The 27,980-nt window shown below is 36.5% G+C and overlaps 1 protein-coding gene across 4 annotated transcripts; it reads left to right on the top strand.

Annotated features, from left to right (window-relative positions):
- The first annotated feature begins 6 nt into the window (after nucleotides 1–6).
- On the top strand, nucleotides 7–27,973 carry LOC121370942 (centrosomal protein kizuna-like). 4 transcript variants are annotated; one of them, XM_041496490.1, is made up of 15 exons: nucleotides 7–80; nucleotides 6,917–6,979; nucleotides 7,548–7,710; nucleotides 8,503–8,604; nucleotides 9,779–10,151; nucleotides 10,978–11,176; nucleotides 12,562–12,711; nucleotides 16,173–16,337; nucleotides 17,446–17,596; nucleotides 19,088–19,223; nucleotides 19,831–19,938; nucleotides 20,637–20,790; nucleotides 22,108–22,227; nucleotides 26,859–26,905; nucleotides 27,427–27,973. In XM_041496490.1, exons 1-15 carry the CDS (start codon nucleotides 16–18, stop codon nucleotides 27,534–27,536), a joined length of 2,106 nt encoding a protein of 701 aa, XP_041352424.1. In that variant the 5' UTR covers nucleotides 7–15; the 3' UTR covers nucleotides 27,537–27,973. The 4 variants fall into 4 exon arrangements, with proteins under 4 accessions (XP_041352424.1, XP_041352425.1, XP_041352426.1 ...); XM_041496491.1 differs by lacking the exon at nucleotides 27,427–27,973 and adding an exon at nucleotides 27,216–27,407; XM_041496492.1 differs by lacking the exon at nucleotides 22,108–22,227.
- Nucleotides 27,974–27,980: the final 7 nt, after the last annotated feature.

Raw genomic sequence — 27,980 nt, 5'->3', positions numbered from 1 at the left:
CAAATATGTTTCAAAATGGCGACTTCAAATGTAGAATATTATGAACGTCAAAAAGAGTTGCAAGATACTCTTCATCAGAGGTAATTCACTTAGAGGTTTTTATTCTTTTTAAAGGTTTCACGATGCAGGCTATTTCTAACGCAATTTTTGCCCTCTATTGGAGGGCAACTTGCCCAAGTTCTTCGTTCAATTTAGTTCACCAAGATAAACCTCGCGTGCAAACACAACAGCAAGGTTTACCTGGCCTAGCCATTCCGCCATTAGCAGTTTCTGGACAACGGTTGCGAGGAATTTTGCTCGAAATGAAATTGTGGTCAAAATGGGTACCAGACGTTTCACCCCCCAGCCAGTTCGCGCCCAGTCAATTCGCCCCTAGGTCTGTTCGCCCCCGGTCTGTTCACCCCCAGTCATTTCGCCCCCACATGCATAACCAGTTCGCCCCTACAAAGGTACCAGTTCGCCCCCAGTCAGTTCGGGTCATGTTCCTGGCCTGGAAAGTCATGAAATTTTTATATTGGTGATGGAACGGCCTGATTGTAATAAAGTTCTGTTCTGATATATCCATACGTGTTTGTTCTATGTTGAATATGAATGCCAGGCTAGGCAGGTCAGGTCAGGTCATAGGGTTTTACGTGCACATTCAGAACAAGCTGTTGTAGCGCACGCCTGTCACGGGCACAAGAGCCGGCCTTGGCTAGGCTGGTCGTTACGCGCTTTTATGGCCATTATCACGTGTTAACCTGTTAAATGTAATCAGTCATAGTGTTTTTAGAAGATGATCATCTTTTTTGATTTTCATGGTTACTAATTAGTGGCCAAAAGAACCCCCGCAATAATCCCTCAGTTAGAAATATAACCCCGTATTACAATTCTCATGATTCATGATCAGTCCAAATTGTGGAAGGACATCAACCCTCCCCTCTAAGAAAAGAAACACACACAACACAAACACACTTTAACATCCTCTAAAGAAACAGTACAATAATTGTTTAAAAGTAACAACTAATTGGGGGCGAACTGACAAATATTTGGGGGCGAACAGGCAAACAGTTGGGGGTGAACTGGTACATGGGGCGAACAGGTCAAACTGGGGGCGAACTGACCGGGGGCGAACTGGCTGGGGGGGGGGGGGTAATAACGATTACCATCACATTTCCCCACCCTAATCTGAGACCAAGAAATACTTACTTTGAAACGATCTTCACTTTGAATTAAAGGAAAAAAGTCTGACTTTACCGAGCGGATTCTAGCAGACAGTTACGCTGGCAGACAATTTCAGCTGACACGCATGGCGACGTTCTAAACACTGGACTCATACGCCTTTCAAACACACTGATATGCTAATTATTAGTATTCACTATAACTTAAGAATTTCAGAGTTTAAAAGAGTATCTTTATATAAAAAAACACACAAAATCAAAATAACAACCAAGACTAATTTTTATGTCTTAAAAGGTCTTTGAAAGGCGTATGAGGTTTTGGATCACTCATTGATGTGGTTAAGAGTAGTGTTTTCCCTAGCTTGTTTTAGCATGGTGCGGCACCATGCCTCAATAGTCTAGCACCATCTTGCCTTAATCAGCACCATGCTGCCCTGAGATTAAAGAAGCCTTTTTCAGTAATTAATTCTAAAATTGCCTTTATAATAAAACACCCAAAAAGGTATTATTAATTAATAAAGTATGCCTTTTATATCTTTTGCCATTCATTTATTAAAGAAGCACATAAATTACATTAATGTTTATTTCAATTAATTTTTGTGTATTTTTAATGAAATACAAGTGCCCCAAAAATGGTGAAAATGCCCCAAAAGTGTTTGGTCTACCATGCCTTGCCAAATTTCTAGGGAAATCACTATACGGGTATCCTGTACTCGGCACATAGTAATGTTTAGTTTCTCAGCAGAGCTCCAGATGGCCAGATCATCTGCACGGAGAGCGTGTGATACATACTTGGAGAAGTTTGTTGACACATCATTTATATAGATGTTGAACAGAGTTGGAGGTATAACACCTCCCTGTGGGACACCTTCGTGGATCTTGATTAGGTTGCTTTTTATCCAATCCAGGAATACCCTTCCTGACCTGTCCTTTAGGTAGCTGCTTATCTAGTGGTACATGTGTCCACCTATGTTGTGGCTTGTCGGCTTCTTAAGCAGTCCATCTTTCCAGACCTTGCCAAAAGCTTTTGATAGATAGATCTATGAATGCAGCAATTGTTTTTTCCTTATCCTGGAAGGCATTTTCTATTTGTTGTGTGAGGTATAGTAGCTGATCTTCTGTGCTATGATGTTTCCTGAATGCTGATTGGTGCTTATTAAGAATTTTCTTCTTTTCAAGGTACCAACATAGACGAGTGTTGATAATTCTTTCCAGCATTTTACCAAGGCAGGTGAGGAAACTGATGGGTGTGTAACTGCTTTTGTCATTTCTATTTTTGCCATAATTTCTTTAGGATTGGGGTTATAATTGCTTCTTTCCATTTTCAAGGGAAGCATCCATTATTCCAGGAGAGATTGAATAATTCCAGAAGCTTCTTTTTTGCCACTTGTCAAAGATTGGTGATCATCTCATTTGTAATTCCATCGTTTCCTGGGGCCTTCTTCTTTATGAGTTTTTTGGTTGCTTGGTCAAGTTCAGATTCTGTTATTTCATCCATCATACAGGATTCTGGGTTGACTTTCTTGAGGTTCAGTTTTGTTGCTTGTTGTGTCTGACGGGTTTCCTCTTTTGATTTTTGGACGGTGCTTTCTGATTTGAAGCAGTTAGCCATGGTGTTTGCTGCATGCTTACCAGTAAGGGTTTCTCCATCTTCGACTAGGACTGTGGCTGGTTGACTTGGAATTATGTCCTCATTTAATGGCTTGACCAGGTTCCAGAGTTTCTTTGTGTCCTTTTCAAAGTTTAGAGTCTCTGTTGTTTCCTTCCAGCATTTCTCCAACTGTGCCATCTTTAAGTTCTTCTACTGATCGCATACTTGCTTGTGTTTCTGGACGTTTTCGGGAGTAGGGTTTTTCTCCATGTCGTCTCTTGCTGTAGATATATCTTTATGTAGAATGTCGAGGATGGCTTGGATGCTTGTCCAGAAAGATTTGTAGTTTTGCCTAGACCCTCTTGGGATTGTTCTGTTTTCTGCTGTTAGTATGGCCTTTGATATTCCGTCCACACCTTCACTGAGCTTTTCTGTGTTTACATTGGAGCAGAGGAGGTCACAATGTTCCCTGAATTTTGCCCATCTTGCTTGCTTGTAGTTCCATTGTGGAGGGAGCTTTCTGGTATTTGGGTATCAGTCTGTGTTTAGTTCCAGGATGATTGAAAGATGGTCACTTCCATCAAGGTGGTCTGTGATAGTTCTTGTTGTTATTTTATGTATGTCATTGGTGGAAAAGGCTAGATCTGGTGTGGATGTCATCTTCCATGCTCTTGAAAAGTATGAGGGTTTATCATTTGGCAGATTTATGAGTATCCAGTTCATCATAACCCCAGCTGGGAGAGTGACAGTTGAAGTCTCCCAACATGAGATGATAGTTCTGAGATGTTGTCAGAGTATGGAAGTCCTGGATGGAGTTTGGTGGGCTGTAGCAGTTTGAGATCGTAAGATGTTCTTTTCTGCCAGCATTTATTGCATTGATGGTGACATGTTCAAGTCCTCCTTCATCTTTGGAATGGCTGATTGCTGTGGTTGGGATGCTGTTTCATATTAGGGTCAAGACTCCGCCCTTATGTCTGTTTTCCCTGTCGTTTCTGTAGCTTTCATACCCTCTTATGAAGAACCTGTGATCTGGTTTCAGGTGTGTTTCCTGGATACATGCAATGTCTATGTTGTTTGTGTGTAGGAACTGTTGTAGCTTAGGTTTCTTGTGTCTTATTCCCTCACAGTTCCATTTAGTATCCTTAATGTCTTCTTCCTTGTCGTTGATTCGTCAGTTGCTCTACTCTGTGTCTCCCTGTCGTGAGAGGCAACAGAGCCACCAGTCGTATGAATGGACCCCTTCAAGGCATGAGGTCTGGCACTACACCTACCTGACATTGGTCCATAGGGTGAGCACCATCGCAGAACACTTGATTGAGATATTTTTCATTTGGTAGTGCGTGTACGCTCGACTAATGGTAGGGTCCTCACGATCTCTAGCTAGCGTACTCCGACTTTGGTGAGGTTGAGGTTTTTTGTAGGGTTTACCTCACCCTTAGTTCCTGAATGAAGATTCTAATCCCGGGAACTCGGGAGCAGTGTTTCTGTCAGGGTTTCTGTCCTGTAGAAGCTTGTCTTACTGGACTTGCATGCTGCTTCTGCATGGGTTTGGAATCAGAGTTGTCCTTCTCCAAGACAGATTGTCTTTCTTGACTTACGCCCTCTATCTGTTCAGCTATTTACCCATAACTGGGACTGGATGGGTGAGTGTCAGAGCATGTCCATATGCCAATGGGTCGTGCACACTGCACCTCTGGGGCTCCAGTTGCTCCGAGATCTCCCTCAGTCTAGCGTGGATCATTTAGGGCCCAGTTACCATGGTGTGCCAAGCTGTGAAAGCAGGGGGCACTGAGGGAGTCTTGTTTGTGGAGAGGTTATGTACCGGAGGGGTGGACTTACATGTCAGGCTATCAAGTTCAACCAGCTAAAGTTTTGTTAACATTCGCGAACTACTTGTTTGGTTCTCGAATTTGTCATTCAGTCTATTGTGTAGTGTAAAAACCGTTATAGGGAACTTAGTCCAATTCTTGTGTCAGTTCTCCACCTAGTCCGAAGGGACGTAGAATATGTGGTTCTTCTATGTCCGAACCTTGTTACATACCCTATATGTAGCTGGTATTCAAAACTTGTGGTACCATGTTTCAAACGTTTCCCTCCCGCCATTTTAAATATGCTACATAGAGGGAAGCAACTTGCCATGCATGTTAAGAAAAGTATTGACATAATGTGCCCAGTGCACTATTCTCCAACCCATTGTCAGTTCACATCCAACTATTTATTAGTTCACGCCTAATAATTTGTCGGGCAATAAAGATGATTTTGGTGGAAGTTTTTGGTTCATTTTATTAATAATATGAATTTAAGGTGCTACTTAGAGGCGAGCTCTATAAACAGATGTCCATGCATTAATGTTGGCATTGTTTCTTTGATGTTCCATCCCAAGTCAAAATAAAAAACATGTCTGTTTCTCAAAACGCATTTTGCATCAAGGACATAAACGGTACAAATATGTTTCTCTCGTTGACTGACAACTCAACTGGACAGAGGGTGTAAGAAATAGTTTATAAAAGTCACTGTAGTACAAATCATGGGCTAGCCAAGGCTTCTTTGATCTCTGAGCAGCATCATGGTGTTAATCTGGTAATCATACTTATAGGTAAATGGAGTTGGACACATGATGGCGTCACAGTTGAAGCATGTTGGCTTCATTGTCTGTGACAGTTAGCAATCAACTGTTGTCAAAGGAAAGGGTGTTGAGGGCCTCACCTATAGTCCATCCCATCTTCCTATAAAGATATTTTTTGTAAATAATTTCAGTTTGGTTTGACATAAGAAAAACAGTAAATACTATTTTTGTTTTCTTGAAAACTTTCGGCTCAGAAAAAAATAACTTGTAGTAAATCCCATAGTATGAAAAAAGTTGTTCCCTGTAGGAAGGATTATAACTACATGTACATGAAAGTATTGAGGACATTAGAGGTATAAATATCTGTGTACTGTTAAGTTTTAAAAGTAGTTGATTGTCACACATGGCCAGTTAAAGTACTCAGCTTAAGAGACTTACACGATGGCAAAGTGCTTACTTACACACTTATTGTAGTGCCCCATTATACCTTATGCCTCTTGGGACACCCTTGCAAGGTCAGGGGTCTTGTCATAGACACAAGATCAGGGTTATTGTCATAGATATAAGGTCAGTGGTCTTGTCAGACACATGGTCAGGAGTCTTGTCATAGACACCCAGTCAGGAGTTTTGTCATCAGATGACCATCTGCACCGAAGATTCTTATGCACACTGGACTATACCTAAGTATCTGGTGATATTATATTGGTCATTGTATCCTAATGAGTTCATGCCTAGAAATGTATGAATAACACCGTTTGTCTGTAAAGTGTGTGAAATTCTCAATATAACTGTACTGAAAAAGAATTATTACCGGGAGGGTGGGGTGGGGGGGGGGGGGGGGAGGAGTAGTTGTGGCCAGCAGCATATTATGAAGCAGCATTGCTGGTCAGAACTTGAAAGAGACGGTCATGTCCTGATCAATGACAACCACCATGGGCAGAATGTTGATAGAACTTATTTTAATTCATTAAAATAAGACATCTAAACTTTTCGGTTTATCTTTTATTAAAACTACATATGTGTACATGTACATTATTGGGGTGACATCCAATAGCCAATAATTAAGTAATCAGTGTGCTCTAGTAGTGTAGTTAAACAAAACAAACTTTTTAACTTTCATTGTTGTGTTTTTTTGACCGGCCTCATTGGTGTCATGGTTACGCTATCGGACAAAAGGCTGATAGGTACTGGGTTCGCAGCTCGGTACCGGCTCCCACCCAGAGCGAGATTTAACGATTCAATGGGTAGGTGTAAGACCACTATACCCTTTTCTTTCTCACTAAGCACTAACAACTAACCCATTGTTCTGGACAGACAGCCCATATAGTTGAGGTGTGTGCCAAGGATAGCATGCTTGAACCTTAAATGGATATAAGCTCAGAAATAAGTTGAAATTAAAATGATTTAAAAAAATTTTATGTATATATATTTTTTAAATACAGTTGACCAATGACAAAACATACTCTATGCATAGTGGAGGTTATTGCAGTACTCAGTATATAGTAGTTGCTATTTAACAGCATCTGGAATGCTTTCCCCCCTCTCCCCACCCTTGATATGTATTGTAAATATATAGTTTTGTGTTTCATATATTTGCAGTGAACAAGAACGACGACAAATAGATCTACAATTAAAGACATATTTTCAGTCTGATCAGCACCTGTAAGAATTTTATTTATCACATACATGTAGTATGCATTTTACATCTCCATTGTATTTGATGGCAGTCAGTACAGAATACAATAATTTATTATTTCTTCAATTTTCTTTTCTGGCATGCTAATTTTAGTTATTTTATTAATTCTTATTAAATTTAATTCCAGTTGATAGTACCAGGTATTAATTATTTTCTACGGTCAATGCTACTTGAGAATAATGCATGTGGGTGGATATATCTATTGTATGCAGTATGGTGTAGTTTTTAGTAAGAAAAGTAGATGGTGGTGACAACAATAAGAACTGCCAAAAATCTCCACTAATTATACACTCTGTAGTATAGCTATTTTATTCCTTTAGATTTTTAAGTTTTTGTTTAATGTTGGTGCAGGTATACACACAAATCATTGAACCAGGTTCACAACTATTTAATGTATTTATAAAAATAATTTAAAAAATCAACTACGGTAGTCATTGATAATAACACATAAAATGATGTTTTTACCATTTACATGCTTTGACTTTAAATATAGCATGATACACTCTGTTAATGATCTGTTAATTTGTTTTTAAGGGCTAAGCTTAAAGCAGTTAAATTGCACACATACTGGAAGAAGATTTGTGACCAAGAAAAACGGAGCAAAGAGAGAAATGAACAGATTCTACGCAACTTTGAGCGGACAGATGCACACATAGCATCACTCAGTGCACGCACTGAGAAACTCAGATTTCTCAAAGTATCTACATTTAGTTATATCATACTAAGTGTTGAAAATACATTTGTCTTATGGCAGTGTATGTAAACATTTTAAAACATTTAATATTGCTTTATATAAGCCTCGTTTTTGAAGGTACATGCATGAAGGCATAATTGACCTTAAAAGTGCTAAAATTGAAATAGGATTTTCAAATATTTGTTTGTTTTTAAGGAGTGGCCAATGTTATACATTTGAAATGTACCATATTTATACTCAAAGGCTTTAGAAGTTTGTTTTGTTTAACAACACCATTAGAGCACATTGATTAATTAATCATCGGCTATTGGATGTCAAACATTTGGTAATTCTGACTCTTAGTCAACAGAGGAAACACGCTACATTTTCCTAATGCAGCAAGGGATCTTTTATATGCACTTTCTCACAGACAGGAAAGCACATACTACGGCCTTTGTCCAGTTGTGGTGCACTGTTTGGAATGAGAAAAACCCAATCAGTTGAACAGATTTACTAAGGTGGTTCGATCCTGTGACGCAAGCACCTGAGGCATGTGCTAAAGCAACTGAGCTAAATTCAAAGGCTTCAGCTACACTGTTATCCATAATCCTGAATTTCTATATTTACTCCATTGGAAACTGAAAAAGAATCTTGTGCTAATTTGTTTTTCCAAATCACTCGTAAGTCTGATAATGCATGGTGTTCGAAAATTTGTACAGACAGGACACAGTTGTTAAGTATATGCCACAGGATCATAATTATAATGTTATTATAATATATACACAATTTATTTAAAGACATTGTTTGATTCTTTAGCAACAGTATGAAGAAGAAATCGAAAGAAAATATCCTCAGTGGCGGGAATTAGTCAGGAGGAAACATGAAGGTGAAACGCAGAAACAAGCTGAAAGCAACCAGGTGAAGTGAAGTAATAATAATAACAGCGACATCTTGCAGATCAAATTCTGAGATGGGGCTTGTTGAAAAAATAACTTTTTAAACTCTAATATAATAAGTATCTCACGTTTAGGCATCATATTACTTTACTTGGAATGTTTTTGTCTTTTAAAATAACAATTCACAAGACTTGAAATCAGAAGTCAAATATGGTGTGCTGTTATTTTTTTTTTTTTAAGTAGCAGGCAAAAAGAAATCTGTTCCACTAAGCAAAAATATGCAAATAAGATGACAGGGGTAAAGGGAGGGTTTGGGATAGTGTGGAAAATTAGGACCTCTGAGATATATTTAAAGCATTGCAGAATTAAAATATATAGAACCACGAGCTAGATTCCAAATGAGATAGTCCATCCTATCCTTTTATAAAAATGTTTTTTGTAAATAATTTCTGTTCGGTTTGACATAGGAACAAATGTATAAGTGTTTTGGAAATGACGAAAAATGACAACTTTTGCGTGCAATTTAAAACACAATCGTTTAGAAATAAATAAAACTGTAATACATACCACAGTAAAAACAACACTTACAGCATTATGGCCACCATTTTGGTTTATGGAATGGTATAGTCTTTCTTTATTGAGATAACTCTGACTATTTTCTCTGCAATGAATTTAATCAAATATAGTTATCTCGTACCAAGACTACACCAGTCTACATTTTTATAAAAGGATGGGACGGACTATAGATCTGTCTCTTGAAAGCTGACCTGCGTTCTTTTGATGATTTTAGCAGGCGACTTTCTCTTTCACCTGCTAGGTGTAAAAATGGACTGTAATACCATGCATGATTATCTGTCAAGGATCTAATGTTGTTCTTGGTGGGTACATTTAGTAACCTGAGTCGGTGCATATGTAAAAAAATATACAAATTTAAATGAAATTTTATATCCTTATAAAATTTACATAACATGTATTACATATTAAAATCATAATTTTAATGATTGCAATGTTAACAATCTTTCTAGAGTCGAAAATATTGGCAACTTTTGCATGGATCATGTAAATGCTAAAAATATTTAGGATTTAATAATAAATTATTACTAATTTAATTATTTTTATATGTAACATTTGTAAATTTGACCGAAAAATAAAATCAAAACGTGTCTTAAAAACTCCCCATTTATTTGAATTTTCAGAAAAAAGATGAACATGTTAAAGCAGAAAATCAGAAGATCAAGGTTACGAAGTTGTCAGAACACCGAATACAGTCTGTGAACACCAACGTTAGTGCAATTCCAAGTTCCAACATCTTCAATATTCGGGCAACTACCGTAACTCCTGTTATATCAAAGACGCCGATGTCCAGCACACCTGCTTCACGACAAGCTGCTGCTGCTGTTACATCAAACGTTACGTCTCAACAAGCTAGGGTCTCAAAAGACGAAACTAAACTGGTTGAGGTTACTGCTCCCATGTCTATGCTTGTGCAGAGTTCCAGCAAACAGAATGTATCTACACAAGATGAACCAAAGCGGCTTGTGGGGAAAGAAAACCAACAACCCAAAGCAGGTAAAAATATAATGACTTCAACCATTCATTCATTCATTCATTCATTCATTCATTCATTCATTCATTCATTCATTCATTCATTCATTCATTCATTCATTCACTCACTCATTGAGAAGTCGAGAGCAGGACGTAGCTTGCTTTGGATTGGAGCCACTACCAGTATATGAAACTATAGTCCTTCCCATGAGAGAGTGTCAATTTCTTAATGTGGTGTGTGCTACAACTTATTTATTTCTGAGCCGATTTGTTTTCTAAATTGGACACAAAAATAGTGTTATTTTGTGGTTTTCACAACACTTTCACTTTTCTTTTTAATTTCAAATTAAACTGATTTTGTGTATACAAAAACAATGTTCATGGCGGATGGGAAGGACTATAGTATAACCATCCTTAAGGCTGATGGTGTAACCACTACACCAGCAAGACTAGTCAGAACTGCATGCTGTTGGTGAGCCGATGTTGGTAGACTGGCAGTGTCTTCATCACTGGTTCACTCTCATTTTGGCTGGGCAACCCACATCAGCTCCTGGACTGGCATTTCGCTATCATCAGTATGTCGCATATTAGTTAATGTAACAGTGAATTCTGACTGGAACTGTTCTGACTAAAATCAGCATTTGGTCGATGTACTGATGCTATCACGATCAGAAATATTGTATCTAACAAATATTAATAATAATTAGATAATGAGGAATATAGGTATTTCTGATGGAAAAAAAATGACCCTGTTTTCTCATACATTTTGTTCAGGACTGCAGTAACTGTTGTGGTTGAACACAAATCATACATGCAATTCATCATGCTTTTTTCTTTTTGTTTTTCAAAGCTGCACCAGTAGCCAATGTGGGATCAATGAATCCACTTGATGATGATGACAAACTCAGTGACTTTGGATATGACATTGACCTTCCCATTGGCGACACTAACCAGCCTCTCCAGGGCAGCAGGGATGCAGAGCACTCCAGGGCTGAGTCAGTGCAACATTTCTCTCGGGCATCAAGTCTTCAGTCATCACGAAAAGCCAGGTGGACATCATACTTTTATTTTTAAATTTTGTTACTCAAAGTGATATTAATTTTAATTTTTCTAGATGCAAAATATCTTTTAAACTGGTGAATCGTAATATATATATTTTTTTAACTGAGTTAGAGACGTTATACTGAGGAGAACATTGACTGTGTGGATTTTAATTTTAATAATAAAATTTTCCCAGTAATCACCTTTTTTTATATGCCCATCATTGAGTGTCTTATTGTGGTATGGTATTGTCTGATCATACACCTGTCTGTCTGTAAACTGTTTGTTTCCTGAGCATATTTTTATTATCAATTCATATAAGTACAATTTGGGATGGTGGTATGTTGCCTTTGCTAACTAGGTCACCATGACCTACTTTTCATCAATCACTGCTCATTAAAGGAAATCCTTGTCTGGGCAATGTCTTCCTTATTAATTCATGCATGCTAGTACAACTTGGGATGGTGGTGTGTTATGTACCATAACTAAGTCACCAAAACCTACTTATAATGGGCGTATCATGTACATGTACCTCACCGGTATTCTTGTTATTTCCTAAACTTGTGCAGAAGTGGAATGAATTTCCACAAAATCTAACTGTTCTAAAAACAATACACCATCTGTCAGTATGACTTAATTTTCCCTTGCTTTTCCACTAGTCTAATACACATTGACAAATTTAAAATGTTATGTAGATTGTTCCCTAAAGGTAGGTCATAGCCAGTTTGATTGTTACACAAGAAGTAAAGTAGTACTTTTAATTAACAACACCATATGATGGAAATTCAATTATTACATACATATTCAATCTTACTATAGTGATAAAGACATTTTGAAACCGTGTGATAAATTTATTTCGTATCGCACATATGTGCAATATTGACCAGAACTTTTAAATGGGGAATTCCCCTTTTCTTTTTACTCCAGTTAGCGCCTTTTATTTAATGACGTCATATATGATTTACAAATGATGTCACATCATATTTGAAACATTACACAAGGCTGCCGCAGAGCATGATTCTGAACGTTAAGCAAATCCATGAAAGGAGTTTTGATCATAGATTTAACAAAGTGTTGTTATGACGTTAAATTAAAAAACGTTTTTGTAAAACATAAAAGAAGGTATGTAATAAATACAGACCTTCACATATGTTGTTTTCGCTTCCTGTTTATCACACTCATTTATTTTGCGCAGTCTCGTGGTATATATTCTTGTACAAAATAAACTTGTGCAATAAATAGGAAGCGAAAACTGTATGTGAAGTTCTGTATATTTAGTATACTGGAATTATTGACCTTTTTCATTGGTGATTGATAGGTTGAGTAAGTTTGTGTGGGCACATTTGTGTCAGTGTATTAGATAATAATAGATAATAAATGTTATTTATTTTAGTGATTTTGGAGATCTGAAACCTGAATTGACCCTGGATGGGTTGTTGTATATTCTGAAGTTTGTGCAGAATGATTTCAATGAGGCCTTTAATGTAGACGGCTTCTACAGATCATCAAGGCCAGACTCCAAACAGAAGATGGAAATTATTCGGTAATGCCATAATACAATAAAACCTAGATTTTCATCCCCGCCCACTTTAACCTTTAGACTACTGGATTAATTTTTGACAAAAAACACGTTGAGTGGGTACAAGTTTATAATTTTTACTGACATATATTCACTTAAATGTTTTATAAAGTTCATATTGCAAGCGGTTAGTATTATTTTCATGGGGTTTTTATAATTTTTATGATATTTTAGATTAGTTAATGTTGAATAAAGTTAGGCAAAAAATCAAAAACGTTTGTGGCCAGATGTTCAGTATTTATGTCCATTATTTCTGATAACATTAGTTTTCTGACCAGTATTGTTTTTTAAAAAAACGAACTCTGATTCATATCCCAATATTTGGTGATTTTCATTGGTGGTAAAGCGATCAAATTTATTATCAAATTAGCTGTACCAATCATGCAGCTATCGATCCCTGAAAATGACCGCGATGTGCTGTAATTTTTTTCAAGCGAAAATACTTGCCGAAAACCACTTTTTGAAGTCAAAATTCCAAGGTATTTTCCACTGAAAAACAACAAACAAACTAGCATGCTGTCAAAGGTAAAGTTTGTTTTATTTAACGACGCCACTAGAGCACATTGAATTTTTTATCTTATCATCGGCTATTGGACGTCAAACATATGGTCATTTTGACACTGTTTGAAGAGGAAACCCGCTGTCACCACATAGGCTACTCTTTTTTCAACAGACAGCAAGGGATCTTTTATTTGCGCTTCCCACAGGCAGGATAGCACAAACCATGGCCTTTGTTGAACCAGTTATTGATCACTGGTCGGTGCAAGTGGTTTACACCTACCCATTAAGCCTTGTGGAGCACTCACTCAGGGTTTGGAGTCGGTATCTGGATTAAAAATCCCATGCCTCGACTGGGATCCGAACCCAGTATCTACCAGCCTGTAGTCCGATGGCTTAACCACTGCGGCACCAAGGCCGGTATAGCATGCTGTCAAATAAACTGTTTCCTGTTTTTAAAAAAAAAAATCTGGTGAGTGTCATTTGCAAAATGGCGGGAAATATGAATGGGGGAATGCACTGTATACAGCATACAGTATGTCGACTGGTGTGATGTCGGGTGAAATATGTCACCTGCAGTAGACAGAAGGTTAAGAATAAAGGCTCAGTCCCATTTTTTTATAGGCAAAAAAAATATAAAAATTGCTAAATGTTCAGTATTTCCAATGTCCTGAAAATATAAAATAAAAAGTAAAATTTCACCCCTATCAGATTTCAATGACAATATAGCATTTATTTTATTATGGCATATGTTTATGGTTACATTACTCAGGTTTTACAATTTATGTTTCATATAATTGTTTGTTTGCATTACTCTCGTATTGATGGGTGGAATCTAGCTTAATCAGTAGAGTGCTCACCTGAGGTACTTGCATCATAGGGTTCGAACCACCCCAGTGGACTCATTCTCTTAGTGGATTTTTCCCATCCCAATCAGTGCCCCATGACTGGTGTATCAAAGGTCATGGTATGTTTTCTCCTTTTGTTGGATGGTGCATATAAAAGATCCCTTGCTGCTAATGAAAAAATGTAGTGGGTTTTCTTTAAAACCACATGTAAAAAAATTACCAAATGTTTGACATCCAATAGCTGATGATTAATAGATCAATGTGCTCTAGTGGTGTCGTTAAACCAAACAAATTGTAACTTTTACTCTGATATTATATAATTTGTGTTTCATGTAATGGTTGTGTGTAAGTAATAGATCTAGTTACATTAGCTGAAATTGTACCTTTCTGACCCTAAGAAGCATGGCTATTACTAAAGTTTCTCTTTGAACTGTTCAGCATGTCCTTGCAAGGTTCGCACATGCTTGAAAAGGCCCTAAATTTGAAGGGTTGCCCTAAAAAGTCCCTATTTTGATGAGCTAGTCCTAAAAAGCCATATATTTTACGGGCAAGTTCACAAAAGACCCTAAATTGGGCCACTTATAAGCCCTAAAATTTATAGATATTTTTCATCTTCCAAAAACATTAAGCAAATTGCTAAAAATACATCGATATCTACTTTCATTTGTTGATTTCTGTACTCGCTCTAACGTTGGTATGTTAACAATGCCAAAATTATACCAACAATTCATTCGTAAAACATCGTCAATGTTTGGTATTGTTTGTAGAAGAATTCATTCGTAACTTTCTGGGAGCGCTTGATTGGTCATTCCATGTGAGATACTGGTGTGATAACAAAGAAGTTTCTCATTACCTGGGGTCTGTGTTTATCAACATGGTAGAACATTTTAATAAAGGAATAAAAGATCTAAAGCTCCATGAAAAAGATTAGCTGCAAATTTCTATGATGGACCTAATGTTAATTGGAGTTAACTCATTAACAAACAATTTCAGAAGGATTATGATGTTATTCTGATAAACATTGGATCTTATGGCTTGCACATAATGCACAATTCCTTTAAAACTGGTGCACAAGCAACAGGATGGGGACTTTCTTCTTTGTTATTGAGTCTCTACTATCTTTTCAAAGACAGTCCAGCTAAGAGAGAGGACTATCAGAGAGTTATAGGTTCTAATGTTATACCCCTGAAATTTGTCGATCATCGGTGGATGGAAAATGTTCCTGTGTGTGAGAGGACCCTTCTCATTTGGGAGCACCTTGTTACATATGTGAAGAAAGTTGAGGAGAAAGTGTTAAGCAGACCAAGCAACAAGTCCTATGAAGAGAAAGAAAAGATGGCATTTTCTCTTGATTGGAGGTTAAACTGGAGCATAAATTTGAGGAAATAACAGTTTTTAGTCACATGAAATGTCCCTAAATTTTATTTACATGTACATTGACCCTAAAAAGCCCCTAAATTTAGGTTTGAAATTTCTGTATGAACCATGCCTTGGGGGTAATTAGCATATTAAGTCCTTACTCAAACTGATTTAAATTTGTATTCTGTTTATGGAGTTTCAGTAAGTAATGCTCTTAGAAATTCATTGTCCCCTACTAACAGAGACAGTGTTTTCTGTTTAAGATAGACTTACAGTGTTTGATTTTCTCTAGGTTTAGTCTTTCTTGTATGAGGACAGGATTTACCTTAGTCTGTAGGGTGGGTCTGAGGTGCTAGGGTTAAAGGATAGAACCAGCTCGGCAAATCCATTGGGTTTTTCCAATCCCAACCAGGGCCCGTGCTTATAAAACGTTCAGAATCTAGACACAAATCTCTGAAAACATTACATGCATACAATTGGTATGGTGTTACTATGGCATTAAAGGTCTCAGACTCTCAACATTGTTATAAGCACCAGGAGTCATTGGAGGATCCCTAAGTCGAGCAAGCTAAACCATGTGCAATGGGCACAGGCTAAACAAGCTCCAGACTGAGAATGACCAAACTAACTTACAGTTTTAAGAATGAACAACATAAAAGTAGCAATGATATCGTGTCATATTTTGTTTTACGTGTATAAATCTTGTTGTTAATATTTCAGCATGGCTAACCACGGTGAGGAGCTGAACCTGATAGATGCCGACTTGATCAGTATGGTGGCCCTGGACGAGATGACGTTAGTGATCCGCAATCTCACCGAGGGATGTCTGCTGCCCGACGGCTTGTTAGAGACCAATACGACTAAACAGACAGCAGAATCCATCAAGTAATCTAGTGATCTGTGTAGTGTTTTCCCTAGCTTGTTTTAGCATGGTGCGGCACCATGTCTCTACTGTCTAGCGCCATCTTGCCTTAATCAGTGCCATGCTGCCCTGAGATTAAACAAGCCTTTTTCAATAATTAATTCTAAAATTGCTGTTATAAAACACTCGGAAAATGCTTTATTAATTAATAAAATATTCATGTTATATATTTTTCCATTTATTTATTAAAACAAGCATATTAATTACATTTATTTTTATTTCAATTAATTTCTTTAATGAGGGGGAAAAGTGCCCTGAAAATGGAGAAAATGTCCCAAAAGTGTTTAGTCTACCATTCCTTGCCAAATTTCTAGGGAAACAGTACATTGAATAGTAAGTGGCATATAGCATATGTATTACATAAAACATATTTAGGGTTTTATTGGTTGTTCATTTAAATTTTAATTATAAGTGGATTTGTTTAATATTATTCATGAATAATAAATTCACCAGAAAGCTAATTTGATAACTACCATTCTTAGTGAACTTCTATTTTGTTGCAGTTTTCAGAGCTAAAGAAATGTAAAGTCGGATAGATATTTTGAAATCAAATTTGTCAAATTGCTAGCAATGTCTCTTTGTTTGACTTAAACCAGATGAGTTGTGACAAAGTTACCTGTTCCTTGAGAGAGAACAGAAAATGGGTGTAAAATATTTTGAATTTTTTTCTCTCATAAAATAGTACATGTTGGCATTGTTAATATTTGTAGAACAATACATATTTGTTTATTACAGACATACTGCATGTTTTTATATGGCTAGGATTTTAAAATATATATATTTTTAAAATAATTTTTCTGCACAATAGAATGTTTTTTTCTGTGACAGGTTTATAACCCTAATATAGGATCAGTGCATATAGATAAAGTTTAAAAAGAAAAACACACAAAAAACCCCAAACAAAACACCACCACCATATGGGTTGCAAATTATATTGTAAAGTAATATAACTTTAAAAAAATTAAATTATTTGACATCTATCGGCTGATATATTGTTTGTGTTGCTGTGTCATTAAACATTTGTTCATTCATTCATGTATCAGCTATTTTGTTTTTGTTTGTGTTACATAGATCACAGTTATCCCCAGATGCACAGACGTTGTGGATGGGACTGTTTGAACACTTTGATCAGATAATTAAACATAAGGTGATGGAGCCCAAAGAGATTGCCTGTATATTTGTGCCGTGTTTGGTGGAAAATGGGTCTCCTAACCAAGACAAGGTGAGTCTTATTATTCATATCATTTCCTTTCAATTTATGTTTTGTGCTTACATCCAGTTACAGTTCAAGCATATAGTCTTGGGCACACACCAAAGGTACCTGGACTGTCTGTCCAGAACATTTCTATTAATTTCAGCGTATTTTTATGCTTATATCCAATTACGGTTCAGAACAATGGTTGTTAGTAGTTATTACACCTACCTGTTAATGTGCCGTTCAAATATTATGTAACGCTTGAGGGGTGGATGGATATACGTCCAAACGTGATGTTTTTTAATTACCGAAATCTTTTTTCCTTTTTTTTCATAAAGACACTGTCAGTTACAATGTTTAAGTTAACATAGGTAGTTATAGCTAGACGTATTATTATAAGGATTATAAATCGAGTTGTAATGTTTGTCCGCACTTTCCCAATCGCAAAACAGTACGTTAAAATTATATTACACCCATTGCATGACTTGTTTATGAATGGGATGGTGGTGTCTCCAAGCGGTACATACTACTTTGAGGGGTGTATGGTCTAGTGTTATGGAGTGTTATGGGGAGAGGGAGGGTGTCTAATTTTGACAAAAATAGCATGTAATATTTGAATGGCCCCTAAGTTGTTATACTCTTTTCGATGAGAGCTGGTTTCAGAATTCAAACCCACTGGCTTAACCGATTTGCCACTGAGGACAGTTTACTCGGACAGACTTGTCAGTTTTTGTCATCTCAACTAATGCTCCATACCATGCAATCATTAGTATATGCTATCTTTCTGTGGGAAAGAACAAATTATAAATTACCCATTGCTGCTAATAGATGAGAAGAGTAGCCATGTTGTGACACCAAATTGTTTTGGTCATTATCTAGACAGTGACCATATTAAAACCAAATAGCCAAAAGCCAAACAGTTTATACTTAATAGCCACTGATTTAACTGTGAAATATAGCGGCATTAAATAAATATTCTATCCTATGACCTCCCAGTGCCTTTTAGAACTGTAGTACTGTTAAAAATATAAAAATGTAAAAGAAGATAATAGGAACAGTGTAATTTTTATTGTAATAGTGAGTGGTAAAATATAGTAGTGATATGACATGATGTCACCCTCAAATGTGTATCATAGAGTATATACCCAGATAGGCAGTCAGGGGTAAAGATTGTGAAATTCAGTTGTTAATGACATAAAACCACCATGTATCTCATAACATGCTCTGGATCACACATCCAATAGCAGTATGGAGTATTTGGTCCCATTCTTCCTGTATCATGATGCCTAACTACAAACTTCTGGGACACCACTGATGGAGACAACACCCAATGTGGCGCAGATGTTTGATGAGTGAAAGATCTGGGCTCAGTACTGGTCATGGTACATTGTTGATGATGTGAGATGTGTATCGCATTCCATTCTAACCTTGTTCATATTTGAATTCAAAATATCCCACACTAAATCTTGAATACTGTATTATTAGTATTTGTATCCTAGATTTTTGTTTTCTTATCAGGCTCTCTCACTGCTTGTGCGTCTGCTCACTGGTGTAGATGCAGACGGAACTGATGAAGCGACACCTGTGGCCTCTCCTAGGATTGCAGCAACACCGCGTCTAGCCGCCACCCCAACCTACACAGATGATGGCAAAGGTTAGAGCAGTAGTTACCTGACCTACAGACCAAATTCAAAAGTCTTTTTCTACAATAGCTTTGTAAAAAGTTTGTTAAAGTTTGTTTTATTAAGCGACACCACTAGAGTACGTTGGTGTATTTATCATTGGCTATTGGATGTGAAACATTTAGTAATTATTGACATGAAGTCTTAGGTTCATGGGGCACTGGTTGGGATAGTAAAACCTAATCAGAGAATTTGTCCACTGAAGTTGTTTGAGCAATAGCTTTGTAATGACCTTTCATGTAGTAAAAGTGTCTTATGAAATAACAGATACCCAAAATTTTATGCAAGGAGAAAACTAGCAACATGTACAAATGTATGTTAGCTTTTACAGTTTTCTTTGTGTCTGGAGGTGAAAAATTTACAGGTGTACGTACACACGATACTTGCTTGTACCAAAGTTAGAACACTGGAGCTGGGAATGCATAGTGACTTGTTTTATTATTTCATAGATGTCAGCATCATGTTACCATAAAATCATATTTTTGAGTAATGTTTCTTGTGGTAATTTCCACTTCAGTTTAAGTTTGCAGTTTAACATGGTGACTGTGGTTATTGATGTGATATTGTTTACACTTTCAGTACCCCCTCTGAAGTTTGGCAGTCTGATAGATTCACAGAGAACGGTAACGGATGAAGACACCAGCATGTTCAGCAACACTGCGTCGAAGGAGAAGATTCCTCTGAATGGTGCGTAATGTCACAGAAGCAAACACAACCATTCAAACTGGTCATCCAGTTGGTCAAGTCCTTTGACTAATACAATTATATTATTAGTTACATACCGGTCCAACCGGAGAGGACTATAGGTTTCCAGATGTTTTTTTCACAATGCCTTGAGATATTGAGTTGACATTTTGTTTGTAGCTTTATCAAGTAGTGCTACAGATCAAGTTTGACTTTCATGGCGATTTTTGACAGAGATATGGCCCATGAACTTAGGAGATATGGAAAAAAAGTTATCATGTACTGTTACAGATCAAATTTGACTTTCATGGCGATTTTTTACAGAGTTCTGGCCCATGAAGATACGGAAAAAAAGTTCCAGATTTTTTTCAGAATGGTTCAAGATATTGAGCTGAAATTTTGTGTATAGCTTTATCATATACCGTTACAGATCAAGTTTAAACTTCATAAAATAGACCCATTTTGGCAGAGTTATGGCCCTTGAAGTTTGGAGATATGAAATTTGTTGTGCCCGTATTGCTTTAACAGTACTCTCAGAATGCTTGTAATTTCAGGGGTTATTAATTAATTTCTTTGTGTATAGAAAGTAAAATGAAAAGATGACAAGTATTTAATAACATTAAAAAACAACTGTCTAGTTCCAGTTATTTGAATTTTTTTTTTTTTTAAATTTGAAACACAATTTACTTTGTTGCTTGTAGAGACTGATGCCTACAAGAATATGTTGTCTGGCACCGTGACACAGAACCGAGACCATGATGATGATGACACTGACGACGATATTGAGAAGCAGTTTCATTCAGCCCTCACTCCCAGGGAACCAGAATCTGAAAAACGTGAAGTCGGCAGTACTAGGTTAGAAGCAGAATTATTTAACATATCAGTACTTTAAATGTAGACTGCCATAGAATAGCCCTAATAATGAGATAATTTTTCATTTTCATATTGAATTCTCTTAATTACTTATTTATTTATTATTTAATTAGAATAAAAATGCTCGTGTAGTTTATCTTTCACAATGCCAATAATTTTGTGAAATCATTTTTTTTAAATAAATGCATAAATTACTAACATTCTATCTATAAAATTAAAAGTTAGTATCTGTAAAGCAGATAATCATATATATACAGTTTATGATATAACGTTCAAGAAAAATATTTGAAATACTTTTAGTTTAGGACAGACTTTGCTGTAACAGATTTTAATATGTATGTTACTTTAATATATAAATAATTATTAACCTATTTGAGAAAAAAAAGGGTTAGAAACAGCCATTTTTGTCTGTTCTCTCATTATATTAATTAGTGTTTGCTAATGCATTAACTGTTCTTCACAATGCTCATAGACACTCACTATTATTTTCTTTGCACTTCTTAAGCTATACTTTCGCAATGCGACATATACTAACTCTTTGAAAAATATCATTGAGTGATATTGTGAATACCTCTAAATTGTGATTTAACAATTGGAACATCCATTAGACATCAAGAGCAGTGTTGAGAATTATTAAGTTGCATTATTAAGAATATAAAGAACATGATTAGCTTTAAATTTGTTATAGTAAGTAATGTGATGAGAAGCTAATGAGATTTTGGAGTAGTTCCCTCAAGTTTCACTCTGATTCCATCAGCAAAGTTAAATATGTGTCAGGACATAATATTGAAGACTAACAAAAATAAAAGCAGTCCAATATTTTAATTTAAAACAAAATCATAAAACATTGTGGGGAGGGAGAAGGGAGTGATGCAAAGCTATAACTGAAAAAAAGGCTTTCTTTATGAATGTAACTTTTATTTTTAATATTAAAACTGGACATTTATTTAGGGGATAATATCACTGTGTGTCATTGTTAACTGTACATATTTATCACAAAATGTGGATTTTGGGATGACACAAAGTAATTGTTTTGAAAATTATTCATATCAATGTTTATATATAATTGCTATAGTAGATGCAGAATTAATATACAAATGAAAACATCACACGTGAGACTAAGTGACAGCATATCGGACTCATTCTCAGAATTTTGTCATCATGGTAAATGTTGCCCATGACAGCGTACATATATCGTCCAATTTATCATAAAAATTTACCAGTGGAAAAAAAAAAGGCATATATGCCACATGTATTATAATTATTGTTTAGCTCTTTGCACTGATCTAACCGTTTCAGTCAGCGTCAGCCACCCATATCGAAGGCAGCAGTGATAGAAGATGAAGATGTGTCATCTGTAAGTCTGCCATCGGCAGCAGGATCACCAGTCTATGTGCCCACGACTATGACTGGTTTCAGGTACAACAGTGTGTCATGTTCGTCATGCATGGCCCATTGTCTTGTTCATACACCGACAGCATGAGTCTTCTGTTTACAGTCAGCATGTGTCTTGTCTGTACACCTATCAGCATGGCTTAGAATGTGTCTTGTTCATATATTGTCAGCATGTGTCATGTTCATACACCATTAGCATGGCTTAGCATGTTTCGTTCATACACTGTCAGTATGTGTCTTCTGTTTATACTGTCAGCATATGCCTTGTGTGTACACCATGAGCATGTTTTATATTTACACTGTCAGCAAGTCTTCTTCATACATTGTCAGCATGCATCTTGTTCATACACTGCCATTATGTGTTGTTCATACATTGTCAGCATGTGTCTTGTTTGTACACCGTCAGCATGTGTCTTGTTTATACACTGCCATCATGTGTTGTTCATACATTGTCAGCATGTGTCTTGTTTGTACACTGTCAGCATGTGTCTTGTTTGTACACTGTCAGCATGTGTCTTGTTTGTACACTGTCAGCATGTATCTTGTTCATACACTGTCATCATGTGTTATCCATACATTGTCAGCATGTGTCTTGTTTGTACACTGTCAGCATGTGTCTTGTTTGTACACTGTCAGCATGTGTCTTGTTTGTACACTGTCAGCATGTATCTTGTTCATACACTGTCATCATGTGTTATCCATACATTGTCAGCATGTGTCTTGTTTGTACACTGTCAGCATGTGTCTTGTTTGTACACTGTCAGCATGTGTCTTGTTTGTACACTGTCAGCATGTATCTTGTTTGTACACTGTCATCATGTGTTATTCATACATTGTCAGCATGTGTCTTGTTTGTACACTGTCAGCATGTGTCTTGTTTGTACACTGTCAGCATGTGTCTTGTTCATACACTGCCAGCATGTGTCTTGTTTGTACACTGTCAGCATGTGTCTTGTTTGTACACTGTCAGCATGTATCTTGTTCATACACTGTCAGCATGTGTCTTGTTCATACACTGTCAGCATGTGTCTTGTTCATACACTGTCAGCATGTGTCTTGTTCATACACTGTCAGCATGTGTCTTGTTCATACACTGTCAGCATGTGTCTTGTTCATACACTGTCAGCATGTGTCTTGTTCGTACACTGTCAGCATGTGTCTTGTTCATACACTGTCAGCATGTGTCTTGTTTGTACACTGTCAGCATGTGTCTTGTTTGTACACTGTCAGCATGTATCTTGTTCATACACTGTCATCATGTGTTATCCATACATTGTCAGCATGTGTCTTGTTTGTACACTGTCAGCATGTGTCTTGTTTGTACACTGTCAGCATGTGTCTTGTTTGTACACTGTCAGCATGTATCTTGTTCATACACTGTCATCATGTGTTATCCATACATTGTCAGCATGTGTCTTGTTTGTACACTGTCAGCATGTGTCTTGTTTGTACACTGTCAGCATGTGTCTTGTTTGTACACTGTCAGCATGTATCTTGTTCATACACTGTCATCATGTGTTATTCATACATTGTCAGCATGTGTCTTGTTTGTACACTGTCAGCATGTGTCTTGTTTGTACACTGTCAGCATGTGTCTTGTTCATACACTGCCAGCATGTGTTGTTCATACATTGTCAGCATGTGTCTTGTTTGTACACTGTCAGCATGTGTCTTGTTTGTACACTGTCAGCATGTATCTTGTTCATACACTGTCATCATGTGTTATTCATACATTGTCAGCATGTGTCTTGTTTGTACACTGTCAGCATGTGTCTTGTTTGTACACTGTCAGCATGTATCTTGTTTATACACTGCCATCATGTGTTGTTCATACATTGTCAGCATGTGTCTTGTTTGTACACTGTCAGCATGTGTCTTGTTTGTACACTGTCAGCATGTATCTTGTTCATACACTGTCATCATGTGTTATTCATACATTGTCAGCATGTGTCTTGTTTGTACACTGTCAGCATGTGTCTTGTTTGTACACTGTCAGCATGTGTCTTGTTCATACACTGCCAGCATGTGTTGTTCATACATTGTCAGCATGTGTCTTGTTCATACAGTTAGCGTGTTTTGTTCATACATTGTCAGCATGTGTCTTGTTCATATATTGTCAACATGTGTCTTGTTCATACACTGTCAGCATGTTTTGTTCATACATTGTCAGCATGTGTCTTGTTCATACAGTGTTAGCATGTGTATTGTTCATACACTGTCAGCATGTGTCTTGTTCATACATTGTCAGAATGAGTTTTGTTCACACACTGTCAGCATGTTTTGTTCATACACTGTCAGCATGTTTTGTTCATACATTGTCAGCTTGTGCCTTGTTCATACAGTTAGCATGTTTTATTCATACATTGTCAGCATGTGTCTTGTTCATATATTGTCAGCATGTGTCCTGTTCACACAATGTCAGCATGTTTTGTTCATACAATGTCTGCTTGCGTCTTGTTCATACAGTTAGCATTTTTTGTTCATACATTGTCAGCTTGTGTCTTGTTCATATATTGTCAGCATGCATCTTGTTCACACACTGTCAGCATGTTTTGTTCATACATTGTCAGCTTGTGCCTTGTTCATACAGTTAGCATGTTTTGTTCATACATTGTCAGCATGTTTTGTTTTTACACTGTCAAAAAGTGTTCATACATTGTCAGCAGGTGTTGTTTTTATCTGTCAGAAAGTCTTCTTCATACATTGTCAGCATGTTTTGTTTTTATCTGTCAGAAAGTCTTCTTGATACATTGTCAGCATGTTTTGTTTTTATACTGTCAGCAGGTCTTCTTGATACATTGTCAGCATGTTTTGTTCATATATTGTCAGTGTGTGTCATGTTCATACACTGTCAGCATGGTTTGTATTTACACAGTCAGCGTGGTTTGTATTTACACTGTCAGCATGGTTTGTATTTACACTGTCAGCATGGTTTGTATTTACACTGTCAGCAAGTGTCTAGTTCATACAATGTCACCAACTGGTTTTTTACCTGATGGGCTATTTACAATGTTTTCCTTACAGCTGATGTTGAAATTAACTCACCATAATATGATAATTAAAAAAATTAAACACAAATGAAGAAACCTTTATAAGAATATCTTTCCATACAGCACAACATAAAAATAAACCATTTTGCATAGCCAGTGTGAAAGTGAAGTTTTATTTAAACTATTTAATTCCAAAATAGTGTTTTGATGCCACATTTCTTCTTACAGTATTGTCTATAGATATAGCAAGCTTGATAATGTTCATATGCCATTCCAAGTTACATAGTTACGTGTTTGTTATGCTTAATACAACTGCATATTATTACCATAGATAAGAAGTGCTATGCTTAAACATTTGACTTTACACTATCATCTAGTAGTTGCCATCACAGTGTTCTTGCTGCTCCATTTAAATGGGACGGCCTGCCCAGCTATTGCATTTTGCCATCCTCCTTTCATGTTCTGCCGCCCTCCTTTATTTTTTTGTGCCCCTCTTTATTTTCCCACACCCTATTATCTCCAATGCTCACTTTTTCCCACACACAAAAGAAAATAATCAGTATGTACACTGGACATCAAAGGAAACAAGCCGCAGTATGTACGAAAAAGCAACTGACGAAAAACTTCAGTAGCTTACGACAGTTACTGTAAAGTAATTTAACACTATTTTTAACAACTCTGTTTTATCCCATACCTGTATCCATTTGTATTTTTGATAAACACAATAAAAGTAATATTTATTTGAGCAATGAAAACATTTTATTTCTATTGATTCAGCAATCTCTGACTGAAAAACAACTTATTTGGGGCCAAATTTGTTACGTGACCGTCTTTACAAAAACAAAACTAGTTTTAATCAGCTGGCAATATCACAGCAATCAATTCATTCGATGATGGAAATAAAATAGACAGAATTTGTTTTGTTTTTTCACATTAGGGGATCACTTTACAAAAATCTTTATTGTTTTTCATGTATTTTGAAATCATTATTAAAGTAATAATATTAAAATTTTGATTGGTTCAGCAAAACAAATGCCCTAAAACATCTCCGATTAAACTAATGGTACATAAAAGATGTGTTGGTTTTTATTTCGTACCAACTTTTTTGGACAAAATACTGAGGGGCCAACACAACAATATATGGTAACCAAGCTTTCCCTTTTTTTTTTTGGAAGGGAGGGGTGTTGCGTGGCTGCCCTCCTTTAATTTTCACCCATCGAGAACACTGCATTGTAATACCCCTTTGCTTCATAGAAGATGCTTGCTTGGGCTTTGCTTTAGACAGGTAGACAGGACAAACAAAACCCAGGATAGATTACCACCATTGGACTATAGGATTGGATTTATCTCCCAGAGCTGAAATTTATCACCTAAAGGAATTATTGTTCATAAACAGAAAATGATATAGCTGTGCACAGGGTTTACTTAGATAGTCAAATATGAAACGAAGTACAATTTGGCAAATACATTTTTGAAGTAAATTTGTCAAAAAGGTCAAGAATTAGCATACATGAGTGTATTGTACATTTAGTCTGGCTACAAAAAATGTAAATTACACATTTTCAACAACAAAAAATTGTCGAACTGGTAAAACCATTTTCATTCAGTTTAAACTTTCATGTCTGTGGGTTTTTTAATTAATATATATGTACATTTCTGCTGCAGGTCAACTATGACATCTACAGGATCTAATCAAACTCCAAGAAAGCCAAGTAAGTTGCAGGTTTGATGTGTATTACATAGAGACCAATACAAATTGATGTACTAGCAATTTGCATATAGCTTTATCTATTCCCTTTTGTCCTGCATTTGTATGGATTATTTAGAGGAATGGATAGAGGGAGGGAGAGAGACAGACAGAGACAGACAGACACAGACAGACACACACAGAGACAGACAAAGAGGTTCTGCTGTGTTACATTACGTAATTTGTTTACCTTGCAGTGGGAATCAAGATAAGTTGTGATGTGTTACATTATATAGTTCTGATGTGTTACATTACATAATTTGTTTACCTTGCAGTGGGAATCAAGATAAGTTCTGATGTGTTACATTATGTAATTTGTTTACCTTGCAGTGGGAATCAAGATAGGTTCTGATGTGTTACATTATATAGTTCTAATGTTTTACATTATATAATTTGTTTACCTTGCAGTGGGAATGAAGATATGTTCTGAGGTGTTACATGATATAGTTCTGATGTTTTACATTATTTAATTTGTTTATCTTGCAGTGGGAATCAAGATAAGTTCTGATCTCGACACTGACACTGAACTCGATGTTCTGGCTGCTAGCAAGAACAGAGCTGCATCAGAATCAGATGACTTTGACTTTTATGGATAGTGCTCTATACTCCACTAAGACATTGCATTTTGTGTTGTATATCAAGTAGTACATGGAAACCTGAAAGGGATGTCTAGAATTGGCACCTTTATATCAAGGTGAAATACATATCTCTGTGTGAAAGATTCCTATGAAGTGCACTTTAAGGCCAGGTGGTTGATGACCTGGGCCCATATTTTCAAAGCTATCTTAGCACTACTCTAGGATAAAGATTTCTGAAGTTATCTTAGTGGAAGGAAGGAAGGAAATGGTTTATTTAACAAACCACTCAACAAATTTTATTTACGGTTCTGTGGCATCGGACATTTGATTAAGGACCACCCAGATATTGAGGGAGGAAACCTGCTTTCACCACTTCATGGGCTACTTTTTTCAGTTAGCAGCTAGGGATCTTTTATATGCACCATCCCATAGATAGCACATAGCACGGCCTTTGATGTACCA

The sequence above is a fragment of the Gigantopelta aegis genome, chromosome 4 (genome assembly GCF_016097555.1).
Source record: "Gigantopelta aegis isolate Gae_Host chromosome 4, Gae_host_genome, whole genome shotgun sequence".
In the NCBI taxonomy this organism is placed as follows: domain Eukaryota; kingdom Metazoa; phylum Mollusca; class Gastropoda; order Neomphalida; family Peltospiridae; genus Gigantopelta; species Gigantopelta aegis.
The sequence above is the reverse complement of the archived record's forward strand: the minus strand, read 5'-3'. Positions and strand labels throughout refer to the sequence as shown.